At 42.2% G+C, this 25,282-nt stretch overlaps 2 protein-coding genes and 1 long non-coding RNA gene across 3 annotated transcripts; 2 read left to right on the top strand and 1 right to left on the bottom strand.

Annotated features, from left to right (window-relative positions):
* The first annotated feature begins 1,791 nt into the window (after window positions 1-1,791).
* Window positions 1,792-15,762, top strand: ca4b (carbonic anhydrase IV b). The gene is made up of 8 exons (XM_029715241.1): window positions 1,792-1,973; window positions 2,398-2,442; window positions 4,415-4,579; window positions 4,845-4,990; window positions 5,162-5,254; window positions 5,352-5,418; window positions 14,683-14,846; window positions 15,113-15,762. Exons 1-8 carry the CDS (start codon window positions 1,919-1,921, stop codon window positions 15,290-15,292), a joined length of 915 nt encoding a protein of 304 aa, XP_029571101.1. The 5' UTR covers window positions 1,792-1,918; the 3' UTR covers window positions 15,293-15,762.
* A 4,495-nt stretch (window positions 15,763-20,257) lies between these two features.
* Window positions 20,258-21,074, top strand: LOC115163406 (uncharacterized). Its single transcript, XR_003869734.1, has 2 exons — window positions 20,258-20,442; window positions 20,660-21,074. It is a non-coding gene; the product is annotated as an uncharacterized LOC115163406 (long non-coding RNA).
* A 176-nt stretch (window positions 21,075-21,250) lies between these two features.
* On the bottom strand, window positions 21,251-23,707 carry LOC115163405 (RIMS-binding protein 2). The gene is made up of 5 exons (XM_029715240.1): window positions 23,310-23,707; window positions 22,674-22,836; window positions 22,331-22,434; window positions 22,087-22,158; window positions 21,251-21,986 (listed from the first exon to the last, which is right to left on the bottom strand). The coding sequence occupies exons 1-5, from the start codon at window positions 23,544-23,546 to the stop codon at window positions 21,921-21,923; spliced, it is 642 nt and encodes a 213-aa protein (XP_029571100.1). The 5' UTR covers window positions 23,547-23,707; the 3' UTR covers window positions 21,251-21,920.
* Window positions 23,708-25,282: the final 1,575 nt, after the last annotated feature.

The following is a 25,282-nucleotide window of genomic DNA, read 5'->3' as shown; positions in this document are numbered from 1 at the left end:
CCAACCAAATCTTGCTTAGGGCCCCCAAAAGGCTAGAGCCGGCTCTGTTGACATCTATCGGGGTGACTATTTCTGCCTCAAAGGCCAGTACCCATCTAGCACATAACATTCTGAGAACCATATGTTTCTTAGAGCTTGGTGAGTTCGTGGTTGTCCTATGGCTATTTTGCATACAACCTTCCCACCACATTCTGGGAATGGTGCAGTATAGTTGCTTGGCTTTTGAACATTCTCAGTATGTTTAACCTTTTACTGCAGTGTGCTAAATCAGAGTCACACAGAGTGTTTCTTGGTAGTCTTAAACAAACATTCTTTGAAACAAAAGTACACCCCTCACACACATGGTTATGGGCTTAAAAACAAGTAGACACCGGTATCATGTCACATATAGAGTTGAAATGTATTCAATTTTGAGTTTGCATCCCAATATTACACTTTATATACATCACAGAAGACGGAAATATAACAAAACCATTTCAGATAGAAACACCAGATTTTCTGTGGGGAAAAAATTAATACTGTTAATTAATTATGAAATCATGAAAAATCATGACAAATTCCACCCATGAGGCCACTAGAGGGTGCTTTGGTAATTAGACCACAGGTAAGGGTAAGGAACTTGAAATAGTAACTTTCTTAGTATTTCATTACATAAGAGAATGTTTCCTAAAAGCTCAAACATGGTTACATTTCAGTTCAATTTTAGTAATGTTCTAGGAATTTTCTCCAAATGGTTTGCCACTGGGAATATTCTCAAATAGTTCAGAGAACATTAAGAGCAATGTTTGGCTTTGGGAATTTTGCTACTTCAGCATAACATTTCCTACAGGTTTCTTCATAGTTCTATTTAAAGTCATGTTCTCAAATTGATCCGAGGACGTTAAGAAAACCTTCCATGAAAACCACAATAAATCTTTATTAATGTTCAGAGAACAGTCTAAGAATGTTATTTAAAAACATATACATTCCGTTCTCAGCATCAACAAAACTCTCTCTATCCTCTATCTTGTTAAGTGTGTTCAGGTGTGTTGGCCGCGCCCACTAATTGGCTACACCTGATCTTAATGAGTGCTTGTTTCCTTTGAAACTGGGTCTGTTTGAATAGACTAAAATAAACAGATTTGTATGCGTATAAAAACAAGGCATGCCAGCTCCATCCTGGTGGTGAAGTGGACTAATTACATGGATAGAGAACAGAAGACTATAGGTTTGAATCTCACTGATGCCGTGTCACAAAAAAATAAATGTGTTTGCATTATTAATGCCTAAGGAAATACATTTCCATGTGTCTTATCTGTACTTGGAGTTTTAAAAAAGTTAACAAAAACCCCCTAAATAACCTATAATTTCCATTCTCAGAGCCTTAATAAAACCACCCAGAGTAAAACATTTTCAGAACCTCCCTGCAACCAAAAATAAACCTTCCCAGAACAGGCAGTGTTCACTTCTATTCTATCAGTCAGGTAACTTATGGCTTCATTCCCAGAACCAACAGGAAACCAAAAACGTATGATCCCACAACTTACAAGGAAACAAATGTAGTACTGTTTATTTATCGTGTGAGAGTACACCACATCTCAAATCATAAAATGATATGCCAACTATCTAATCAGAGTAGTTCTGAGGAAATAGCCTACAAGGAGTGTCTCACTAATGTATTCAATAGTTTTGACTCATATCTGTCTATAAATAACTCAACTGGAGTATATGAGATTTATTAACGAATTCCCGTCAATGTATAGATAACAAATGATAAGGGAACAGTCCTATATAAATACATTTTTATCAACAGGTATGGATACACCCTAGTGGGAGGAGTTGCCTTTTCTGTTGGAACTTTTATGAGCTAGGTGCTCTGCTTATTGGCGTTATTTAGAAAATAACTTCATCCGTTTGACCCAACCAAACACGAATCACAATGAATTTACTTATTTCATTTTTCTTTGCCACCATTGTGAAGATTCAAGGGGCAGGTGAGTGTGTTCATTTATTTATTCAATCCTAGTAACTAACATGGGTTGAAACTTGATCTATGTCTACTTATAGAGACTTGATCAGCCCAACTGCCTGCTTATTGTAAGGAAATATCCAATGTTTTCTCATGAAATGCACTGGAATGAGGGAAATTATGACATTTTGTCAAAGCTTACCCCACTATGTGGTGATGAAACTACTGAATTAGATACATGATTTTGAAATTCAACTACCACTGTCTCAGAGAATGAAATGTTCTGAATATACATTTCTATCACCTGTGGCAAGTTAATCTTTCTAATGCTATCTGTCAAAAGCCAATAACATTGGGTGTTCCTTTATAGCTGTCTGTATCTGATTGACAAAGGTTAACCTTAACAGTGAACTTTGCCACACATCTTTGTCCTTAAATCCCTTCTCTAGATTGGTGCTACCAGTCCCAGGTTACATGCGGTGGCAACTGCACAGGTAAACCATATACAGTACATATGTGACTGTGTAGATTGCCTCTGTGTTGTATTTTGATTGGTGAACAGGTGTCCAGAGGATCAGGGTTGGTCTAATGATGCTTTATTTTCTGATAAAGAAACAAACAAAATCCACAAATTAAATGTTGTGCTGCCCTTATGCACCAACTCTTCTGTAAAGTATAAGTTAACAACAGGGGACATGAATAGCCATGCTAACACAATGACGACATGTGAAGAGAAAACTACAATAACGCAAATCAAATCAAATGTTATTGGTCACATACACATGGTTATCAGATGTTAATGCGAGTGTATCGAAATGCTAGTGCTTCTAGTTCCAACAGTGCAGTAATATCTAACAAGTAATCTAACAATTCCACAACAACTAATACACACAAATCTAAAGGGATGGAATAAGAATATGCACATATCAATATATGGATTAGCGATGACCGAGCGGCATAGGCAAGATGCAATAGATGGTATAAAATACAGTATATACATATGAGATGAGTATGTAAGATATGTAAACATTATTAAAGTGTCATTATTAAAATGACCAGTTATCCATTTATTAAAATGGCCAATGATTTTGTGTTTGTATGTAGGCAGCAGCCTCTCTGTGTTAGTGATGGCTGTTTAACAGTCTGATGGCCTTGAGATAGAAGCTGTTTTTCAGTCTCTCGGTCCCAGCTTTGATGCACCTGTACTGACCTCACCTTCTGCATGGTGAACAGGCAGTGGCTCGGTTGGTTGTTGTCCTTGATGATCTTTTTGACCTTCCTGCGACATTGGGTGGTTTCCTGGAGGGCAGGTAGTTTGCCCCCAGGGACGCGTTGTGCAGACCACACCACCCTCTGGAGAGCCTTGCAGTCGTGGGCAGTGCAGTTGCCATACCAGGCGGTGATACAGCCAGACAGGATACTCTCAATTGTGCATCTGTAAAAGTTTGTGAGGGTCTTAAGTGACAAGGAAGTTAGAGTAGTAGTGATCCAGTGTATTGCCCGCACGAGTGCTACAATCAATATGCTGGTAGAATTTAGGTAGCCTTGTTCTCAAATTTGCTTTGTTAAAATCCCCATCTACAATAAATGCAGCCTCAGGATATATGGTTCCAGTTTGCATGGAGTCCAGTGAAGTTCCTTGAGGGCTGTCATGGTATCGGCTTGGGGGGGATATACACGGCTGTGACAATCACCAACGAGAACTCTCTTGGGAGATAATATTGTCGCCATTTGATTGTAAGGAATTCTAGGTCAGGTGAACAAAAGGACTTGAGTTCCTGTATGTTGTTACGATTACACATGAGTCGTTAATCATGAAGCATACACCCCCGCTAACTAGCTAGCATGTACAGCATTCACAAATCAACAGATACAAATCACAATATACTGGTAGAAGACCATAATATTACAATGTCAGTGACTATATAAACTCAATATCTGTGTTTTAACATAATGGATTGATAAGTATTTTCATGGGACAATTTTACTTGAACCTTTTCCACATACAGTAGAAATGGAAGAGGTAAGGGAGGTCAGGGAATGTTTATGAGGGAGAATACAGAAGGAGAAGGAAGTGTGCGACATTAAAAAGGGAACTTACAACAACAAAAGGAATGTACACTAATATCAGGCATGGGAACTACTACAATTTTGTGTAATTATAAAACATGAAATTCAACACTTGTTGCACATATATTTACTAAAATACCCATTGGAATCAAAGTTCTTCAAACATTTTTATTTAACTTGGCAAGTCAGTTAAGAACAAATTCTTATTTTCAATGACAGCCTAGGAATAGTGGGTTAACTGCCTTGTTCAGGAGCAGAACAGCAGATTTTTACCTTGTCAGCATGGGGATTTGATCTTGCAACCTTCCAGTTACTAGTCCAACACTCTAACCACTAGGCTATCTGCCACCCCAAATCAAACATAACTAATGTTCTGTCTCAATATTCGCTGAGAAGGACCTGATGGTTGGGCAACGGTTGCTGGGACATGTGACGGAACAGCCCAGTCTCCAATTAACATTGTGACGAGAAGAACCCTACCAGACGGACGCCTTACACCATTCACATTCACTGGGTACCAAGAGGCCTTCCACGGTTTCATCACAAACAATGGTCACACTGGTAAGTTGCTATATAGATGCTGCATTACATTTACAGTACAATGACCCCTGCAAATTATACATTATATCAGCATGGTATATTGTAGTTGTATTGAACATGAATAGCAAGGCCTATTCACCCTTTTAATGCCTTGATATTTCACAGATTTGATATAAACTCAAAGCTCCATAACATAGACTGAACAATATAATAGTACAGTACATGCAAGGTCCATGGACTCCAAATATCTGCTCTTACATGGACTAAATCTTTCATATCTCTGCAGTTCAAGTGGACCTGCCTGCCACAGCGAAGGTTCAGGGTGGAGATCTGGCAGTGCCATACAAGGCAGTACAGCTCCACCTGCACTGGGGCAAGGATGGAGGCCCTGGATCAGAACACACCATTGATGGAGAACGATATCCCATGGAGGTTTGATGACCAAAAGAAAGGAAACATTCACAGTACATTTTCATGCTCTTGATTTGTGTTTATTACATTGTTTTTAACGGTCATTTGGGTACAGTATGTGTACAGTAATTATACAGCAATCACATGTACATACACTAAGAGTGTTCACATTTTATTTATTTTTGTCCTCAGCTGCATATTGTTAATATAAAAGAGGAATACAACTCTTTGGCTGAAGCTCTGAAAGACCCTGCAGGGGTTGGAGTTCTTGGATTCTTTTATGAGGTATTAACTATGAGATTATCCATGAGATGTACAACTGTAATAGTTTTATTTGGGTTGTTAGGACATGTGATTGATGTTACTTATCTTATATTTTCAGGAATCAAGAAGCTCCAACAAAAAATATGACGCCATTGTAAATGCTCTGAACACTATAAAACATCCCAGTAAGTCATACAATCCCATAAATAACAGCCATTGTAATGTATTATTGTATGGGATGGATCCAGGTAGATAATACTCCAGGATCAGGATCATACAGGGATAGGCCTATGTGAAAGTGCCCATAGTTTCCAGTCACATTGGCATGAGTGCCAAGAGTCTAAAGTACAACTGGCATGTTTCAAAGATTTCAAAAGTTTAATTGTCTCATGTACAAGATACAGCAGGTGTAAAATAGTACAGTTAAATATTTAACTTCTTTAGGGTTGGTCGGTCCCCTGCGGGACAGTTGAGCTAACATAGGCTAATGCGATTAGCATGAGGTTGTAAGTAACAAGAACATTTCCTAAGACATAGCCATATCTGATATTGGCAGAAAGCTTAAATTCTTGTTAATCTAACTGCATTGTCCAATTTACAGTAGCCATTACAGTGAAATAATACCATGCTATTGTTTGAGGAGAATGCACAGTTTTGAACATGAAAACTTATTAATAAACAAATTAGGCACATTTTGGTCATTCTTGATACAATATTTGGAACAGAAATGCAATGGTCCATTGGATCAGTCTGAAACTTTGCACATACATTGATGCCATCTAGTGGCCAAAATATAAATTGCACCTGGACTGGAATAATACATTATGGCCTTTCTCATTTCAAAAATGATTGTACCAAAAAAATACAAAAAGAACGGTTGTTTTTTTCTTTGTATTATCTTTGACCAGATCTATTGTGTTATATTCTCCTACATTCCTTTCACATTTCCACAAACTTCAAAGTGTTTCCTTTCAAATGGTACCAAGAATATGCATATCCTTGCTTCAGGGTTCTGAGCTACAGACAGTTAGATTTGGGTATGTCATTTTAGGCGAAAATTTTAAAAAAGGGGCCAATCCTTAAGAGTTAACTTGCAAGCTCTTTCCCAACAATGCAATAATGGTAATATACAGTCCCTTCAGAAAGTGACTCCTGTGGCGGGCCAGGTGCAGTGTGGCTGGGCTGGGCTGTGTTTTGGAGGACGCATTGCTCTCGACCTTCACCTCTCCCTAGTCCGTACAGGAGTTTCAGCGATGAGACAAGACTGTAACAATCAATTGGATACCACGAAAATGGGGAAAAATGTTGTTGTCAAAGTGAAATTATGTTTTTAGAAATGTGTACAACTTATTTAAAAATTAAAAGCTGAAATATCTTGAGTCAAGAAGTATTCAACCCCTTTGTTATGGCAAGCCTAAATAAATTCAAGAGTAAAGATTTGCTTAATTAACAAGTCACATAATAAGTTGCATGGACTCACTCTGTGAGTGAGAGGGTTAAATACACGACAAGTAATGAGGGAAATGTAAACCAGGTGTGTGGGAAAACAAGACAAAACAAATGGAAAATGAAAGGTGGATCGGCGATGGCTAGAAGACCGGTGACGTCGACCGCCGAACGCAGCCTGAACATGGAGAGGAACCGACTTCGGCGGAAGTCGTGACAGTACCCCCCCTTGACCCGCGCGCCGACACCGGCCTCAGGGAAGACCCGGAGGGCGAGGTGCAGGGCGATCCGGACGGAGATGGTGGAACTCCCGCAGCATTGAAGGGTCCAACACGTCCTCCACCGGAACCCAGCATCTCTCCTCCGGACCATACCCCTCCCACTCTACAAGGTACTGAAGGCCCCTCGCCTGATGCCTCGAATCCAGTATGGAGCGAACGGAATACGCCGGGGTCCCCTCAATGTCCAGAGGGGGCAGAGGAACCTCCCGCACCTCAGACTCCTGGAGCGGGCCAACCACCACCGGCCTGAGGAGAGACACATGGACCGAGGGGCTAATATGGTAACCCGGGGGAAGCTATAACATGTAACTAACCTCGTTCAGTCTCCTCAGGACTTTAAATGGCCCCACAAACCGCGGCCCCAGCTTCCGGCAGGGCAGGTGGAAGGGCAGGTTTCGGGTCGAGAGCCAGACCTGGCCTCACTGCGGTGACGGTCTGCACTGGCTTTCTGGCGCATCACGGCCTGCTGAAGGTGAACATGAGCGGCGTCCCATGTCTCCTCTGCGCGCCTGAACCAGTAGTCCACCGCAGGAGCCTCGATCCGACTCTGATGCCAAGGCGCCAGAACCGGCTGGTACCCCAGTACGCACTGGAAGGGGGAGAGGTTAGTGGAGGAGTGGTGGAGCGAGTTCTGGGCGATCTCTGCCCAGGACACGAACGCCGCCCACTCCCCCGGCCGGCCCTGGCAATAAGACCTCAGAAACCTACCCACATCCTGGTTCACTCTCTCCACCTGCCCGTTACTGATCGAGGATGATTGAGACCCCCAGACGTTCCATGAACGCCTTCCAGACCCTCAAAGTGAACTGGGGGCCCCGATCAGACACTATATCCTCAGGCACCCTGTAGTGCCGGAAGACGTGTGTAAACAAGGCCTCCGCAGTCTGTAGGGCCGTAGGGAGACCGGGCAGAGGGAGGAGACGGCAGGACTTAGAAAAACGGTCCACAACGACCAGGATCATGGTGTTACCCTGTGAGGGAGGAAGATTGGTAAGGAATTCCACCGACAGGTGCGTCCAAGGCCGTTGTGGAACGGGTAAGGGGTGTAGCTTACCTCTGGGCAGGTGCCTAGGAGCCTTACACTGGGCGCACACCGAGCAGGAGGAAACATAAACCCTCACGTCCTTAGTCAAAGTGGGCCACCAGTACTTCCCACTCAGACAGCGCACCGTTCGACAAATTCCTGGATGACCAGAGGAGGGTGACGTGTGGGCCCAATAGATCAGCCGGTCACGGACAGAACGTACAGACGCCCAGCGGGACACTGGAGGGGAGTGGGCTCTGCACGTAGCACCTGCTCAATGTCTGCATCCAGCTCCCACACTACCGGCGCCACCAGGCAGGAGGCCGGGAGTATGGGGGTGGGATCCACGGACCACTCCTCTGTGTCATACAGCCGGGACAGTGAGTCTGCCTTCACGTTCTGGGAACCTGGTCTGTAAGAAAGGGTGAAAACAAATGGGTGAAAAACATGGCCCACCTTGCCTGGCGAGGGTTCAGTCTCCTTGCTACCCAGATGTACTTGAGATTGCGGTGGTCAGTCCAGATGAGAAAAGAGTGTTTAGCCCCCTCAAGCCAATGTCTACACACCTTCAAAGCCTTGACGACAGCCAACAGCTCCCGGTCCCCCACGTCATAGTTTCGCTCCACCGGGCTGAGCTTCCTTGAGAAGAAGGTACAGCAGCGAAGCTTCGGTGGCGTACCCGAGCGCTGAGAGAGCACGGCTCCTATCCCAGCCTCGGACGCGTCCACCTCCACTATGAATGCCAAAGAGGGATCCGGATGGGCCAGCACGGGAGCCGAGGTAAACAGAGCCCTCAGGTGACCAAAAGCCCTGTCCGCCTCAGCCGACCACTGCAAACGTACCGGTCCCCCCTTCAGCAGTGAGGTAATGGGAGCCGCTACCTGACCAAAACCCCGGATAAACCTCCGGTAGTAAATGGCAAACCCTAGAAACCGCTGCACCTCCTTTACCGTGGTGGGAGTCGGCCAATTACGCACGGCTGAAATGCAGTCACTCTCCATCTCTACCCCTCAGGTGGAAATGCGGTACCTTAGGAAGGAGACGGACTGTTGGAAGAACAGGCATTTCTCAGCCTTGATGTACAGGTCATGATCCAACAGTCGACCAAGCACCCTGCGCACCAGGGACACATGCTCGGCGCGTGTAGCGGTTTATATCAGAATGTCATCAATATACATCACTACACCCTGCCCGTGCATGTCCCTGAAAATCTCGTCTACAAAGGCTTGGAAGACTGATGGAGCATTCATCAACCCGTACGGCATGACGAGGTACTCATAATGCCCTGAGGTAGTACTGAACAACGTCTTCCACTCGTCTCCCTCCCGGATACGCACCAGGTTGTAAGCGCTTCTGAGATCTAGTTTGGTGAAGAAGTGTGCCCCGTGCATTGACTCAATCGCTGTGGCTATAAGAGGTAGCGGGTAACTGTACCTCACAGTGATCTGGTTAAGGCCTCAATAGTCAATACACGGGCGCAGACCTCCCTCCTTCTTCTTCACAAAAAAGAAACTCGAGGAGGCAGGTGAAGTGGAGGACCGAATGTACCCCTGACGCAGAGTGTGGCGTCTACCTGGAGATTTATCGCACAATCCCATCGATGGGGTGGTAATTGAGTCGACTTCTTTTTGGAGAAGGCAAGAGCCAAATCGGCATATTCGGGGGGGATGCGCATGGTGGAGACCTGGTCTGGACTTTCCACCACAGTAGCACCAACGGAAACCCCTAAACACCTCCCCGAGCACTTTCGCGACCACCCCGTGAGAGCCCTCCATTGCCATGAAACAGTGGGGTCATGACAGGCTAACCAGGGTAGACCTAGCACCACGGGAAACGCAGGAGAGTTGATGAGAAAGAGACTGATTCTCTCCTTGTGACCCCCCTGCATCACCATGCCCAGGGGAGCGGTGGCCTCCCTAATCAACCCTGACCCCAGTGGTCGACTGTCTAAGGCGTGAACTGGGAAGGGCACAGCCACTGGAACAATGGGGATCCCTAAACTATGAGTGAATGCTCTGTCTATACAATTCCCAGCCGCGCCTGAATCGACGAGCGCCTTATGCTGGGAATGCGTGGAAAACTCAGGAAAGGTAACAAACAAAAACATGTGTGCAACAGAAGGCTCTGGGTGAGAATGGTGCCGGCTCATGTGGGGTGATGCCAGAGTGCCATGCCTGCTGCCTCGACCCCCAGAGGAACCAACCCGGCACCGACCGGCAGTGTGACCTCTGCGGCCACAGATGGTGCACGAGACGGTACCTCCTCCGGCCTCCCTGAGCGCAGCACCTCCCAGCTCCATGGGCATCGGAGCGGTGGTGCTGGGGGATGGAACCGACAGACCCCTCTCTGGACATCCGTGGGTAGCCAGCAGGTTATCCAGCCGAATGGACAGGTCCACCAGTTGGTCGAAGGTGAGGGTGGTGTCCCTGCAGGCCAACTCCCAACGGACGTCCTCGCGCAAACTGCAGCGGTCGATCAGGGCCCTGTCGTTCCATCCCGCACCGGAGGCCAGGGTTCGAAAGTCCATTGCGAACTCCTGGGCGCTCCTCGTCCCCTGCCTCAGATGGAAGAGACGTTCACCCGCTGCTCTACCCTTGGGCGGGTGGTCGAAGACCGCCCGGAAGTGGCGGGTGAAATCCTCGAAATGGTCCAGCGCCGCATCTCCTTCTCCCCACATGCCGTTGGTCCACTCCAGGGCTTTCCCCGAGAGGCACGAGACGAGGGCGGACACTTTCTCACGGCCCGAAGGAGCCGGGTGGACGGTTGCCAGGTAGAGATCCAGCTGCAACAGGAAACCCTGGCAGCGTGCAGCCGTCCCGTCGTACTCCCGGGGAAGGGCGAGACGAATCCCACTGGGACCGGGTGCAGGGGGGGCGAGTAGTGGAGACCTGGTTGTGCTGGTGGAGACACTGGAGGAACTCCGTCTCTCCCAGAGGTCCATGGTTTGGACGACGCGGTCCATGGCGGCGCCGAGATGGTGGAGCATCGCCGCGTGCTCCCGGAAGTCAGGAAGTCAGGCACAGGAGAGCAGAGATGAGTGGACAAAGCACTTTACTGAGGCAATCATTTGAACAGAACGCAATCGCGTCACAAAAACAAATGCCCAAAGAACAAGTGAGGCAGCACAAAGTACCACAACTACGTACAAAGTACCGGCTGCCACAAAGCACGGGTATAAAACAAAACCCGGCGCAAACCAGCCGGAAGTGTGCCAACCTGACAATAAACAATTACACACACAGACATGGGGGGAACAGAGGGTTAAATACACGACAAGTAATGAGGGAAATGTAAACCAGGTGTGTGGGAAAACAAGACAAAACAAATGGAAAATGAAAGGTGGATCGGTGATGGCTAGAAGACCGGTGACGTTGAACGCCACCCGGACAAGGAGAGGAACCGACTTCGGCGGAAGTCGTGACAAAACCACTCAGGTGACTTTAAAACAGTTACAGCATTTAATGGATCAACAAAATTATAGATAGTCCATAATACTAACCTAATTGACAGAGTGAATTGAAAGAAGCCTGTACAGAATAAAAAATATTCCAAAACATGCATCCAGTTTTCAACAAAGGCACTAAAGTAATACTGGAAACATTTTGGCAAAGCAATTCGCTTTTTGTCCTGAATACAAAGTGTTGTGTTGTGTTGGATTTTCCCCAAACATATTACTGTGTACCCCTCTTCATATTTTCAAGCATTGTGATGGCTGCATCATGTTATGCGTTTGCTTTTAAATCGTTAAGGACTAGGGAGTTTTTCAGGATAAGAAAGAAATGAAATGTTGCTAAGCACAGGCAAAATCCTTGAGGAAAATCTGGTTCAGTCTGTTTTCCACCAGATTAGTTCATCTTTCAGCATGACAATAACCTAAAACACAATGCCAAATCTACACTGGAGTTGCTTACCAAGAAGACAGTGAATGTTCCTGAGTGGCCGAGTTACAGTTTTGACTTAAATCTACTTGAAAATCTATGGCAAGACCTGAAAATGGTTATCTAGCAGTGATCAACAACCAATTTGACATCGCTTGAAGAATTTTGAAAAGAATAATGGGCAAATGTTGCAAAATCCATTTGTGGAAAGCTCTTAGAGACTTACCCAGAAAGAAACAGTTGTAATCGCTGCCAAAGGTACTTCTACTAAGTATTGGCTCAGGGGTGTGAATACTTATCTAAATAAGATATTTATGTATTTCATTTTCAATAAATATAGAAACATTTCTAAAAACATGTTTTCACTGTCATTATGGGGTAATGGGTGTAGATGCGTAAATTTTTTTATAATAATTGTATCCGTAACACATGAAAATGTGGAATAAGTCAAGGGGTATGAATACTTTCTGAATGCACTGTAGATAAGAAGAAACACACGTGAAATACGATAAAATAAAATAAATTAAACATGAGAATGCAGTTATATACAGGTCAGTGCCTGTACCATTAATACAATGCGCAGGGGTACTGGAGTGATTGGGATAGGTATGAACATGTAAATGATGTAAAAGTGACCAGTAGCAGGATAAATTGCAATGTTAATAATAATCATAATAATCAATAAAGCAGCAGTGAACGGTAATAATAATCACTATAATCACTATGGCAGCTATGTGGTGTGTGCATTGTGATGCGAGTGTACAGATATAGGATTTTAATTTGAGCCAGCCTACTACAGTAGGAAAATAATCCTGCAGCAACAGGAAATGTGAATTATATGGATTATAATTAATGGACATTTTTGTAGGGGTTGATACATTTTTTGTAAGGGGAAATCAAGTCTGAAATTTCAAAGTGGAAATGTGAGAGTTTCCTTTTGTGAATGTGGAGACCAATTTCTAACATGTATGGACCACTGATGTATAAAATAACCAAGACCTTAATCACGCAGCTGACCAATTTACGCAATATTTTAGTTCTGGGTTAACCAAGAAGAAGTGACTGGCTGCAATCGACACTTTGGTTTTGATAGAAAAGTCACTGCCAAGAAACTTCTATGTTAGCATTTTTAGACTAAAAACATTTTACCTAGCATAACACTATTACAACAGGGTGACTGTTTTGGAATAAAATTGTAAGTATATTCTCTTAAAACATCCACTGTATTGTGTGCTTATTGTTAAACCATTGATATGTCCTAGTGGTCATTTTGAGACCTTAAGGAGCATCAGGTACTGCTGGAATGTTTACCAATGGCATGTTTATCTTTTTGTGAGAAATTATACTGGTCACTCAAAACCAGGGGTTGCAACTGGTTCAGAGAACAGAAATGAAAACCGAAAAATAACAAAATGTTCAGAGAAACGGAAACAGAACCAGGAACGAAAGGGATCTCTAGTGTTATGGAACAGAACTGTTATTTTCAAATCTTGAGAACGGGTCAATAACATTCTTTTTAGTTTCAAAAATATTCCTAATGTCTAGTATGTAATTCTGTATAATTAGAATGTTAGTATAGCCTAAACATGTTCCAATTCACGTCATGATGTTCAGCGTTTCAAGCCAAGCAGCATGTCGCTCTCTCCCGACCCGTGAAATTTCAGTCTGATCTTGCGCCTGCACTTATCTAACCAATCAAACATGTAAACAACTTTTACCTCTTGGGCTCCCGAGTGGCGCATCTCAGTGTAAGAGGCGTCACTACAGTCCCTGGTTTGAATCCAGGCTGAATCACATCTGGCCGTGATTGAGAGACCCATAGGTTGTCTGCGTTTGGCTGGGATAGGCCATCATTGTAAATAAGAATTTGTTCTTAACTGACTTGCCTAGTTAAATAAAAATACCTGTCCCACAGCAAGCTGCTCAATTGGCACTAATTGGAGGAATAATTTAACGAGCTAAATGTAAAGATTATTTCACAGTTTAAGAAATGAACGAAAAGGAACTAAATGAACTGTTACTTTTTTGGGGTTCAAACCGCTTTAGAACTTTATTTTCTGGTCGGAACACTGGAACAAAAAAACATAGAGGTTCTGCTCGGAACGGAATGATTGGAAAAGTATTTCGGTTCCAGCCCCTGCTCAAAACATTTATAAAGTATTTATAAAGTATAAATATCCCACACTTTAGATGAGTCCACGCAAAAATACTTAACTAATGACTAGTAAATGGTTTATAAGGACCTACAGCATATTAAACATCTTATAAATGATCTTATGAATCATTATTAAATAGGTTACTAACTTTTACAAATGTGGGTGTAATGATGAATAAATGATGAATAAAATATTTAATAATCCATTATAAATGCTTTAATATGTGGAGTTATTATAAAGTGCTACCCAACTTAAAAATGTCCGGCACTGGACTATTAAGATCCTACATCTGTATGTGTGTGGCGTCAGTAGTGAGTGTGTGAGCGTGGGTGCATGAGTGCGTGTGCATGTGGGTATATGTGAATGAGAAGAGTGTCAGTGTAGGTGTGTGTGCCTGAGTGGTAGAGACCTGTGGTTGAGCATAGAGACAGAGCAGGTAGTCAGTGCGGAAAGTCTGGAAGAGAGGGAGGGCAGGGGTAGTTAACTTCTTCAACAGTCTTATGGCCTGGGGAAAGAAGCTATCTCAGTGTCTGTTGGTTCGAGACCCGATGCTCCGGTACCGCCTACCAGACGGGACCAGGGAGAACAGTCCATGGCTCGGGTGGCTGGAATCCTTGGCAACTGTATATTTATTTTCCATTGTATTTATTGTGTCCAACTTTAGGCTCAAACACTACCCTTAGTGAAGTGTCCCTGGACATGCTCATCCCCTCTCAGAGTAATATGACCAGCTACTTCCGCTACGATGGCTCTCTCACCACACCCGCCTGTGAAGAATCTGTCGTCTGGACAATGTTCGAAAATACCATTCCTCTCAGCAGGCAACAGGTGCTTTATAGAATCACCTTTGACATTATACTGTACCTCACCTATGTCACCTTTATACTTGACATTATACCTGTACAATCATACAATTACCTGTTGTCAGGAAATTAACTGTAAAACTGCAAATGGTTAACTCTGCCCCATAACAATTTCTGTAGAATTGCAAGAAATTTTCCATTTCCCCCCAAAACTATCTAAGACATTTTGGGGGCCATTCAAAACTGTGGTATGCCACTGGTCTAACATGTTTTCATCTTTGTGTCTTACAGCTTGCTGCATTTTCTCAGCTTCAGTTTGCTGATGGAAAGCCTATGGTGGGAACCTATCGCCCAGTCCAGCTATTGAATGGTCGCCAGGTGTATCGCTCTGGAAGTCAAGTTGTCTTAGTCAGCACTCTGCTACTCATCACCTCTGTGATATCAGCCATTGGACTCCCACTGCCCAACTAAATACCAGGATCTTTGGATTTGGGTATCAGTGAATTAGAGAGAGTGCCTGATATTGTCAAAATCTCAAATGCTTATATTTCACTTTTCTATGCAGATGTTCTCTTTCAATTTCACTTTACTTGCCAAATTATAGTTGATACAGTTTATTCAAGGGGGTAATGTGTTTAAGGACACAGCATAAATAATGCACCAATAGATTCTATATTTTTATTGTTATGTATAAAATAATACTTGAGGGCATTGATCCAAGCATTGTTATTACCTTCTTCATATCATTATTGTTAATATTTAATTAACTTCATAAACTTCCTATAGTGACTGAACAGTCAATGTCATTACGTGATCTGTGCTTTCCATAGAACCAGCAACTGGTGAGAATCAGTATCAATGCACTGGAACTCTGATCTATATTGTCTGGTAACAAACCACAGCCATGTATTTTTATAGAAATAAAATCTAATTGTATTGGTCACATACATATGATTAGCAGATGTTACAGTGCAGTAATATCTAACAAGTAATATCTAACAAATTACACAACATATACCCAATACACACAAATCTAAGTAGGAATGAATTAAGACTATAAACATATGGACGAGGGATGTCAGAGCGGAACGGACTGTAGAATAGTATAGAGATGAGTAATGCCAGATATGTAAACATCAAGTGAATGAGATACCGTAGAATAGTATAGAATACAGTATATCCATAAGAGAAGAATAATGCAAGATATGTAAACATTATTAAGTGACTAAGATACCGTAGAATAGTATAGAATACAGCATATACATATGAGATGAGTAATGCCAGATATGTAAATATTATTAAAGTGACCAGTGTTCCATTATTAAAGTGGCCAGTGATTTCTAGTCTATGCCTATAGGCAGCAGCCTCTAATGTGCTAGTGATGGCTGTTTAACAGTCTGATGGCCTTGGGGCGGCAGGTAGCCTAGTGGTTAGAGCATTGGACTAGCAACTGGAAGGTTGCAAGATTGAATCCCTGAGCTGACAAGCTAAAAATTTGTCGTTCTGCTCCCGAACAAGGCAATTAACCCACTGTTCCTGGGCCATCATTGAAAATAAGTTTTTTTTCTTAACTGACTTGCCTAGTTAAAGAAAGGTAAATAAAAATAAGAAGAAAAAAAGGCTATTTTGATTTATTCTTATGTAATTTCTTCAACAGTCCACCAAGTGGCAGTAATGGGTAACAGAGCACACCTACCATTCCTTTCTGCATCCTTTTTGACCATCACACTGCACAAAGCAATGCAAGATGTACAACTCCCTCACAAAGTGAGTACTTTCTTATTTCCACCCAAAAGTTGTTGTCGAGAAATGGCTGCAATGGCAGATTCAGCAGTTTCCATAAGGGGAAAATGTGGTCATATGTGTTTTGACTGAAAATATAATTTCCACTCTGTAGACTTTAGACTTCCCATAGCCAGGTCAGGTTAGTCAGGACACCCCAGACCTAACAATGTCACACTAGTCTAATCAGGGATAATTCAATCAATCCCTAGTCAACAACCTGTGGATAATAGCCACTGATTCCATTTAGGGCACTTCTTGTTTAGATACAGGTAGGCTACACTATCCATTTCACCTTAAGTAATCCCATGTTAAAAAGAAATAGCACTGCAGTGAGTTGAGCCAGGGGAACAATCTACCACCTACTCAATCATGTTTGGCTATTGCTATAGGCAGTGTTGATTTTAGCAGGTAAATCTTGGTGGGGCAAAAACTAAAAAGTGGGATGCATGCCAGCAAAGCCACTACACAACACAACACTAAACAATGCATTAATTTCACTATAACGGTGACAAACGGTGCCCACAAACTGTTAAGGCCTACATACAGCTGTCCCAACAGCAGAGTCCCAACAGCAGTCCCAACATCTTACCACTGCTACACCTGGCTATCAGCAAAGCCTTGTCTGGCAGCGAAACAGTTCATTCAGCCTCATTTACTGCCTTTAAAAAAAACATGTCTGATATGGCTGACTTGCTTGAACAAATGTGGTTTCTAATGACAATCGAGATGTACAGACTATGTCATAAGGGGACGACAAGCGGATAAGAGGCAATCTGTAATTTAGATTAAGACGTTAATGAGCGAGCTAGGACGGACGTAGTCAATATAACTATTTGTTCAGCACTTTTGAAATGTACAGAATTCAGAACATCGGGCGTTCTTACGGTGTTCTCACAATACACCATGTCAGGATAAATAAAGGGGGCATATAAGCAGACATTGAAAGCTCTTACAATATTCAATGATTACATTTATCTAAAACAGGTTATAGGCTGTTATGTGCACCACCAAGTCAGAACAGTAGGTGGAATTAAGAGGGGTAAATAGACCAAATTATTAGGGGGAGGCACATGGGCTACTAACAGCTCACTACACAACAAACACTAGTATTACTTTCTTAGCTACAGTATACATATCTCCCTGGCATATTACACAATTTATGCAGCGGCATACAAGACATTTTTGGACTCACCTTGTTGTGCTGTGCTCACTCGAACAAAACTCATCATCAAAGTCTGGAATTCTCTGGATTTAGGGTGCTTTCAAAACAACTGGGAACTTAGAAAAAAGCAAGGTTGAATCATGATGACATCATTGATCTTCAGGTCGTAGCTCTAGAAAGAGGCCGGATTTACAATTACGAGTTGGATGACTGTTCAAAGCTTCTTTTCCCAGTCGGAGCTCGTTTATTCCCGAGTTCCCAGTTGTCTTGAACTCAGTGAAGTCAAGTTTTCGCAGTTCCGAGTTAACAGTTGTTTTGAGCGTGGCACAAATCATGCTTCATTGACAGCATGGCCAATGTTGAATGTTAATCATTTTAAATTTGGAAAAGACCCTCTTATTCCCAGATTTAGGACCACACAGCCACTCCACTGAATAGCAGGCTAGTGATTGCTTTGCAATGCTTTCAGTTAGCCACTGTCACTGATTCCTTCCAAACCACTCATTGTTGAATTTGCGATTTCCAACTTGTTGTGTAATGTGTATGTCCAAATGCAAATGAGCACTGATAAATTTTATCTATAATTTCTCTTCATATGACAGGCATTCAAAAGGATTTTCCAGTAGATTGTCGACTTGATTCATGATGATGAGTGCTAGCTTAGATTTTGAAAGTATGGTGTTGACATGATCGGTCCAAACAAAGCTACTGTACATATAACGTTATTTGACGTCATTTTATCTGTGGCCAATGACCTTAAACCTTCTTGGATGGTCACTTCTAATGTAACTCTATGGCAGCACCCAAGGAGAATTTTCTAGCTCTACCCTTAGACTTGGCGGTGACGTAGTGTCCCCATGAGTGACAGAACACTGAACCAATCACAGGGCAAAGCTCCATATTTTCTGCTGGCTTTCCCCACCACCACAGAAAGCACTGAGCTAGGCTGAAACACCTGCATTTTGGAGCTGCCTTACTCAAGAAAACAAAAAAGAGACCATGTTTGTATGCGGCTTTATTAACTCAATGATATATTTTTTTTTACATTGTTTGCAAACTGATATGTGGCATGTATTAATGCCAAAATAATATGCAAAACACATATTTATTTATTTTTGCTAAAAATGTGGAGCTCAAAACAGGTGGGGCTCTGCCCTACCTGCCCTGAATGACGGGTCGCCACTGGCTATAGGACTTCTTCAAGGAGGCTAAAGCTGCATGTAACACCCTGGACCAGAGCTACTCAAGGACCATATTCTTACCATCTGTCTATAATACCTATATTATTTCATGGTAGTTACATAAGCAGTTACAGTGTAATTATGGTGTAGGGAGGTTGAAATATTAGTAGTGATGCTCATTGAAATCATTAAATGTGAGAGAAATGGTAGGTCTTCAAGTATCTTCAACTAAATAAAGAGAAGGTAGTGTGTAGGCGTGGAATGCATCGCTGTTTGTTGTCAACATTTCACAAAAATATCTTGCACAGTTTGCACACCCAGTTTCCACCCATCACCACTTCCTCCTCTCTCGCCTGACTTGACTCTGAGGTTTAGGTTGTCTTGACAACAGAGGACATATCTCACTTAAAAGTCATTTCACAAGTTTCAGTTGTGCCTATTACATATAGCCTATTTTATACTGCTGTAAACTGGGTTAAAGGTATGTGTTAGCGTTCTTCTCTGTTGGCAAAATGCATTAGAAGACTCACTACTGTAAGTCGCTCTGGATAAGAGAATCTGCTACAGTAAATGACTCAAATGTGAAATGGAAGACAAAAGAATAAGCAGTAGCGTAACCTATCCCATCAAATATTTTAAAGCAATGAAAAGCTGATATCTGCACCTCCTCTTTTTTTTTAAACCGGTTATGGATCAATTAATTATACCATGTCTGAGATACACCCTCATAAGAAGTTATTTTTATCCCTACACTCCTTTAATAGTGGATCTATTCTATTAAAAGCCTAAAACATTTTTTTTGTGAATCCCATCAAAGGTTCAGCACATCCTGAGCTTTTGATCTCTTCTCTAGGTTATGGTCAACATGTACAAGACAGCACGTCAATATGTCAAATCAATTTGAAAGCGATCAATAAAATATGCATCAATTTCACAATATCTAAGTAGCTCATTTTTTAATTGGGCGGTAGGTAGCCTAGTGGTTAGACTGTTGGGCCAGTAACAGAAAGGTTGCTGGATTGAATCCCTGAGCAGACAAGGTCAAAAATCTGTTGTTCTGCCCCTGAACAAGGCACTGTTCCCCATCATTGTAAATAAGAATTTGTTCTTAACTGATTTGCCTGTTTAAAAAAAAAATAATGTTCTGCATACCCTTAAAAGAGGGGACCTCTCTGTGTCCCAAATGGCACCCTATTCCTCATATAGTGCACTACTTTTGTCCAGAGCTCGATGAGCCCTGGTCAGAAGTAGTGCACTGTAAAGGAAAAAGAGTGCCATTTGGGGTACATACTCTGTCATCAGTGAAGATGTCTGTCTATGTGGGCTGTATGGGCATAGGTTGGTTGGTGTATCTCAGAGACAGAAGGAGAGATCGCTGTAGAGGGACTGTTAGACCTCTTCCTGTGGTTTACACCACGTGACTACGAAGCTTAATAAGAACACCACTGTTAGTTCACACTTCTGTTTCTGCTGGGATAGAGGAGAGAAAGATGGTAAGACCGTGTGATATACTGACTGAGATATATTAATTGAATATAATTTTGTATAAAACAGGAGAGGTTTACTGTATGGTGGCAGTAATATATTGTAACATTTTATTGGTTCTACTGGTTGAGATGATTTTAGTACACTTTTATGAATTATGAGATCATTTTGTTACACATCAGCAATGTATTACAAAAAAAACATCACGTTTTTGTGACGATTTAGTTAGTTCCTGTTTTGAATTTGCTCTACGGATTGGACTGAGGAGGGGTTCTGAGCAGAACCAAACACGAAGCTGCCACAGCAACGAGAAGATACTGATGTACAGTGCAGTCATCCATAAAGTAGAGAGTACTACTAAACTCCTCTGCACAGTGTAGTGTTTCCTACTTTATGGATGACTGTACTGTTGGCTACGGAGGAAAATACTACAAGGACTCCATTGACATCAATGAACAATTCTGAAAAGCTTGGAGACCATGGTCTATTTTTAAGTTGTATTCAATTTTTGTACTAGAAATGCAGCCCTATGAATAAATGTTAAGTTCCCGTTAAGTATTCAGTCATGTTTCTCAAATGAAAGTAGATTTGATTGCAGTATTGTACTAATGAAAATAAATAAATTGTGTTTCTTGCTTTCCATGGTTTATGGTCATTCTACTATTGTAGATATTTGTATAACAATCACAGTGCAGTTGATAGTAAAAGTGGTTGTACAGTTATGATTGTTTCAGTGTTCAGCATCTGGTTTTAATGAAGATCCTGCGCAGTATAATTCTAAACCCACTAGCATGAGGAACAAGTGTATGAAACAGATTTTCAGAAAATGAACAGTTTAATAGTACTGCTAAATTCTGCATAGATATCTTCATTCAATGTGCTCAATGTTCCCATCAGAATCTCAGTTGGTATTTACCAAAATTTTAAAAAATTAAAACAACTGTACATATTACTAAGGAAGAAAATAATATCTCTAACAGGAAAGATTGCTCACAGCCTTCACTATAAAATGTTCATGGATATTTCCTAAACCAAAAGATGTAGTAAGGCAAATATAGGCATAACTACAACATACATCCCCATCAGCAAAGTGAGAATAAAAATCATATTTTTAAGGCTACAATACCCTAGCTGCTGACAAAGCATTATATAATATGATAACCATGATGTCATTATTTTGGCCAATCTTACTGCACCTTAAAATGTCCAACAAAAGGTTTGTAGTTCATAGGATTTATTTGGACAGAGCTAAATCTGTCTACTGCGTTACTGCGCATGATAGCCTGCACCCGGCTCATAAAAACCCTATTCCTTGATCATTACAAATCCTGGAGGAGATTTCTGTGGTCACATGTACTTATGCAGGAGAAAAAATATGACAAAATCTTGATCTTTGACACAGTAATATCACTTCAGATATCCTTGAAAATTGTATCTGATTCTGATTCTTGGCATAATCTCATGTATCGGATGCTCCTTGTTAATCCTATTCCCATGGTAGTGGTTCCAGGTAGTTGGATGGCACCAGACCTCTCAGCCCATGAAGGTCCCCCTGGATGGAGATTAGACATTAGCAAGGCAGTTAGATATAGAACCAATGGAAAACAAGGTTCAATTTCCCCAAAGACTACTTAATGCAGTCCAGCACTCACATAATAGAATCCATCTTCATCCATATCACCAAACACATATATTATGTCCCCTGCACGGAAGGCGAGCTCAGCCTACAAGAAAATTATTGGGGGGAAAAGTTACTGTTCATTTGGTGTAGCTGTAATATGCACAGTAAGGCCCTATAACTGGGATTACCTCAGAATTGGAGTTCACTAAATTCAAAAGACCAAAATAAGAAAGTTAAAGTGGATTTGGACACCCATGTGGAGGTTCCACACTCACATCGCTGTCCATGTTGGGGGAACTTTCCCAAGGGTCATACTCAAAGATGGCCACCATCCTGCGGACGACCAAGTCATCTAGCACGCTGGACTCCTCACTGGGATCTGATGGGAAACAGAGAGGTCAAGAGTTGAAGGATTAGATCAAAGGACTGCATCTCAAATGGCACCAGGGCCCTGGTCAAAAGTTGTACACTACAGTATATAGGGAATAGGGTGCCTTTGGGACGCACACCAGATCTCAATTGTCATCATGAAGAAATCTCAGATTATTTTTAATATAAATTATTTCAGAGAGAGTGAGAGAGAAAGAGAGTGTGAGCGAGAGTGAGAGAAAGAGATACCTGTACAGGTGTGGTCGACAGGCAGGAAACCCTGCTGCATGAGCTGATGTTTAAGGTAGTCATCATCCACTGGGATCTCAGATACCATGTTACTAGGCACGACACCAGACAGACCACCAGACTCCCCGTGGTAGAAACCATCATCGTCTTTATCTCCAAACACCTGGCAGAGACAGAGACAAAGTCAGCCATTTTGTTTTCAGGAGATTTGTTTGGTAATGATATAGATCTTCTGTGCATGTGTAAAAGAAAGGAACATGAGTGGAAAGTTATCGGTTCAACATCAACCAGTTACAAATAATGACAGGAAATGAGGAAACCACAACTTTTGCACATCATGTAGACCTACGCATTAACAGAGAACAAACAGGAAACACCAGCATCTAGAAAATCCAACATACTGTATAATAGTTTATAATCTGCCTTCCTCATATTAACCCAGCCATGTTCAAACTTGGTTTGATCATATCTACCCCTTTAAAATGGGAGGTAACTCATTACATAAGGTATATTAAAGAGGAGTATTTAAAAAGGAGTTTATAAGTTGTTTATATACTGTCAATCATTGGTTGGTATAAACAGTTATTACACAACGGTTGATATTCTACAGTACAGATAAACTACTCAGTACATTACCTTGATGATCTGTCCTGGCACAAAAGGGAGCTCCTCCGCAGCGGTCTCAGGGTTTGGGGACATCGCAGCAGGGTTGTATGGGAAAAGAGCCACAAAGAGTCGGACGGGGGGTTCCTGAGACACCTGGCTGGACACCTGGCTGGCGGTCTCCAGCTCCCATTGCCTAATATCCTCTGGTGTAGCAATTCTCAGTCCATCAGGGTAAAGAAACACATCCACTCCTAGCATCCCCTCCATTAGCCCTTATGTGAGTGAGAGCAACCCTGATGCCGGTTAAGGGCCAGAATGTGTTGGTTTTAACAATAAAGAAGCATTTTTATCAACTTCCACTGTCCTCCAAGAGTTTCTGAATTCCCTCTTCACTTCAGTGAGAGCAACCCCTCTCAGCTCTACACTGGGCAGACAGATGGCTGCTGGAGACAACAGGGCTCTCCTTACCCTCACCCTTTATGAAGCTAAGCTGCCTGAGGCTGTAATCCTCTTTGAGGAAAGTGGATAACATTCTCGTCCCAACCCTCTCTACCTGTGGGACACAGTCTGTCTGTAGAAGTGTAGTAGCAAGAGAAGAATGCTCAACTTTGCCTGCGTTAAAGATTGTTGGGGGAAGTTTAAATGAAAGATGATAGTGTATAGCACTACTAGGGTTTGGCTGGTGTAGGCCGTCATTGTAAATAAGAATTTGTTCTTCACTGACTTGCCTGGTTAAATAAATAAAGAAAAAGAAAAAAAAAAAAGAACATGCAGATGTCATTTTTTCAGTCAGCTACAAATGGGTGGTCAATGAGATACTATAAAGTGAATGTATGCGGGTCCGGCTCCACAGGGGGAAAAGGGGGGCTTAGCCCCCTCAGTTGAAACTTGTGCCCCCTCAGTTGTAGTTTTATGTCCCTATATAAAAACAGCAAAAAAATTCTAATGATGAGTGACAAGTTGCTGCAAAATCTGTATCTCTGCTGTGCTGTGTCAGCACAATGGACAGAGTGCGTTGCAGTGTGTGTAGGAGAGCTATTGAAAAACACTGGGGTGCTGCAGAATCCTATGGGTTTCCATAAAAAGCGGGAAAAAACGCTTCTTATCCATGGTAGGCTAAGTGAATAACATGATACGCTTCCATCTGTAATATTTTATTTTGATTTATAAGGCCGGGGTCAAGTTCACCATTGAAGCTGCTTCACACAACTCTGCCTAGCTGTAAAAAGCATTCGTGTTATAAGCCTTAGCCTATTAGCTAGCTCGCACCAGCTAATCTGCCACTGCCATGATGGATATCAGAAACTGGCTTCGCCAAAGTACCCAAATAAAGCCAAAATGAGAGGAGAGCGATGAGCAGCAGCAGAATTCAATATAATTCCAATGCAAGAACATATTGGTATGTTTCATCATAGAAATAAGGATTTTCTTGGTATTGTATTGGTTTTCTTGGTTGTAAATGGAACTGTACGTATTGGAAATGTGTTTACGGTAGGCTGACATTCCTTAATTGATTACGCGAGTCGAATTTGATCAACAGAAGTGTATTGTTCCATATCAGAAGGTGTTGCTGTACTCATGAGCAGCATGGTTTTCCATGTTCCATTTGTTTGGCAAGACAGCTGTGCATGGCTGCATCTCACTGTAGTAGGCTGTAGGCTATGTTTTGGTTATTTGGATCTCCATTTGCCTTTTGTTTACCGTGTTTGTTTACTGTTAATGTAACTAGTCTAAATATAAATTGTTTCATGCCTTTATCAACATTTAGTTTACTAGGCCTACTTGGTACCGCTGTTTTGTTCTGTTCACATTCATTCGTTGGCATTTGCAGTAGTGTTGGTTTTCTAAGCCAAACTGCTATTCAGTATTTTTGTTAGCATGCATGAATGACTAGGCTACTGCTTTCAGCGTTTGCATTATTTTGGTAAGACAGCTGTGTGTATAGGTGCATTCACATGGGCTGTTTGTAATAGGTGAATTGCAGCCTATATCCATTACCACAC

This window comes from Salmo trutta, chromosome 26, assembly GCF_901001165.1.
Source record: "Salmo trutta chromosome 26, fSalTru1.1, whole genome shotgun sequence".
Taxonomy (NCBI): domain Eukaryota; kingdom Metazoa; phylum Chordata; class Actinopteri; order Salmoniformes; family Salmonidae; genus Salmo; species Salmo trutta.
Note: the sequence above shows the minus strand (reverse complement) of the source record. Positions and strands in the feature narration are given on the sequence as shown.

Excerpts from the sequence above, each read along its gene's own strand:
- LOC115163405 (XM_029715240.1), bottom strand. The coding sequence starts at position 23,546 with ATGGAGGGGATGCTAGGAGTGGATGTGTTTCTTTACCCTGATGGACTG. Across the intron at positions 22,435-22,673 it reads TGTCGACCACACCTGTACAG|ATCCCAGTGAGGAGTCCAGC; the intron begins GTATCTCTTTCT and ends GTTTCCCATCAG. Across the intron at positions 22,159-22,330 it reads CCCCCAACATGGACAGCGAT|GCTGAGCTCGCCTTCCGTGC; the intron begins GTGAGTGTGGAA and ends ATTTTCTTGTAG.
- ca4b (XM_029715241.1), top strand. The coding sequence starts at position 1,919 with ATGAATTTACTTATTTCATTTTTCTTTGCCACCATTGTGAAGATTCAA. Across the intron at positions 1,974-2,397 it reads TGTGAAGATTCAAGGGGCAG|ATTGGTGCTACCAGTCCCAG; the intron begins GTGAGTGTGTTC and ends TCCCTTCTCTAG. Across the intron at positions 5,419-14,682 it reads GAACACTATAAAACATCCCA|GCTCAAACACTACCCTTAGT; the intron begins GTAAGTCATACA and ends GTCCAACTTTAG.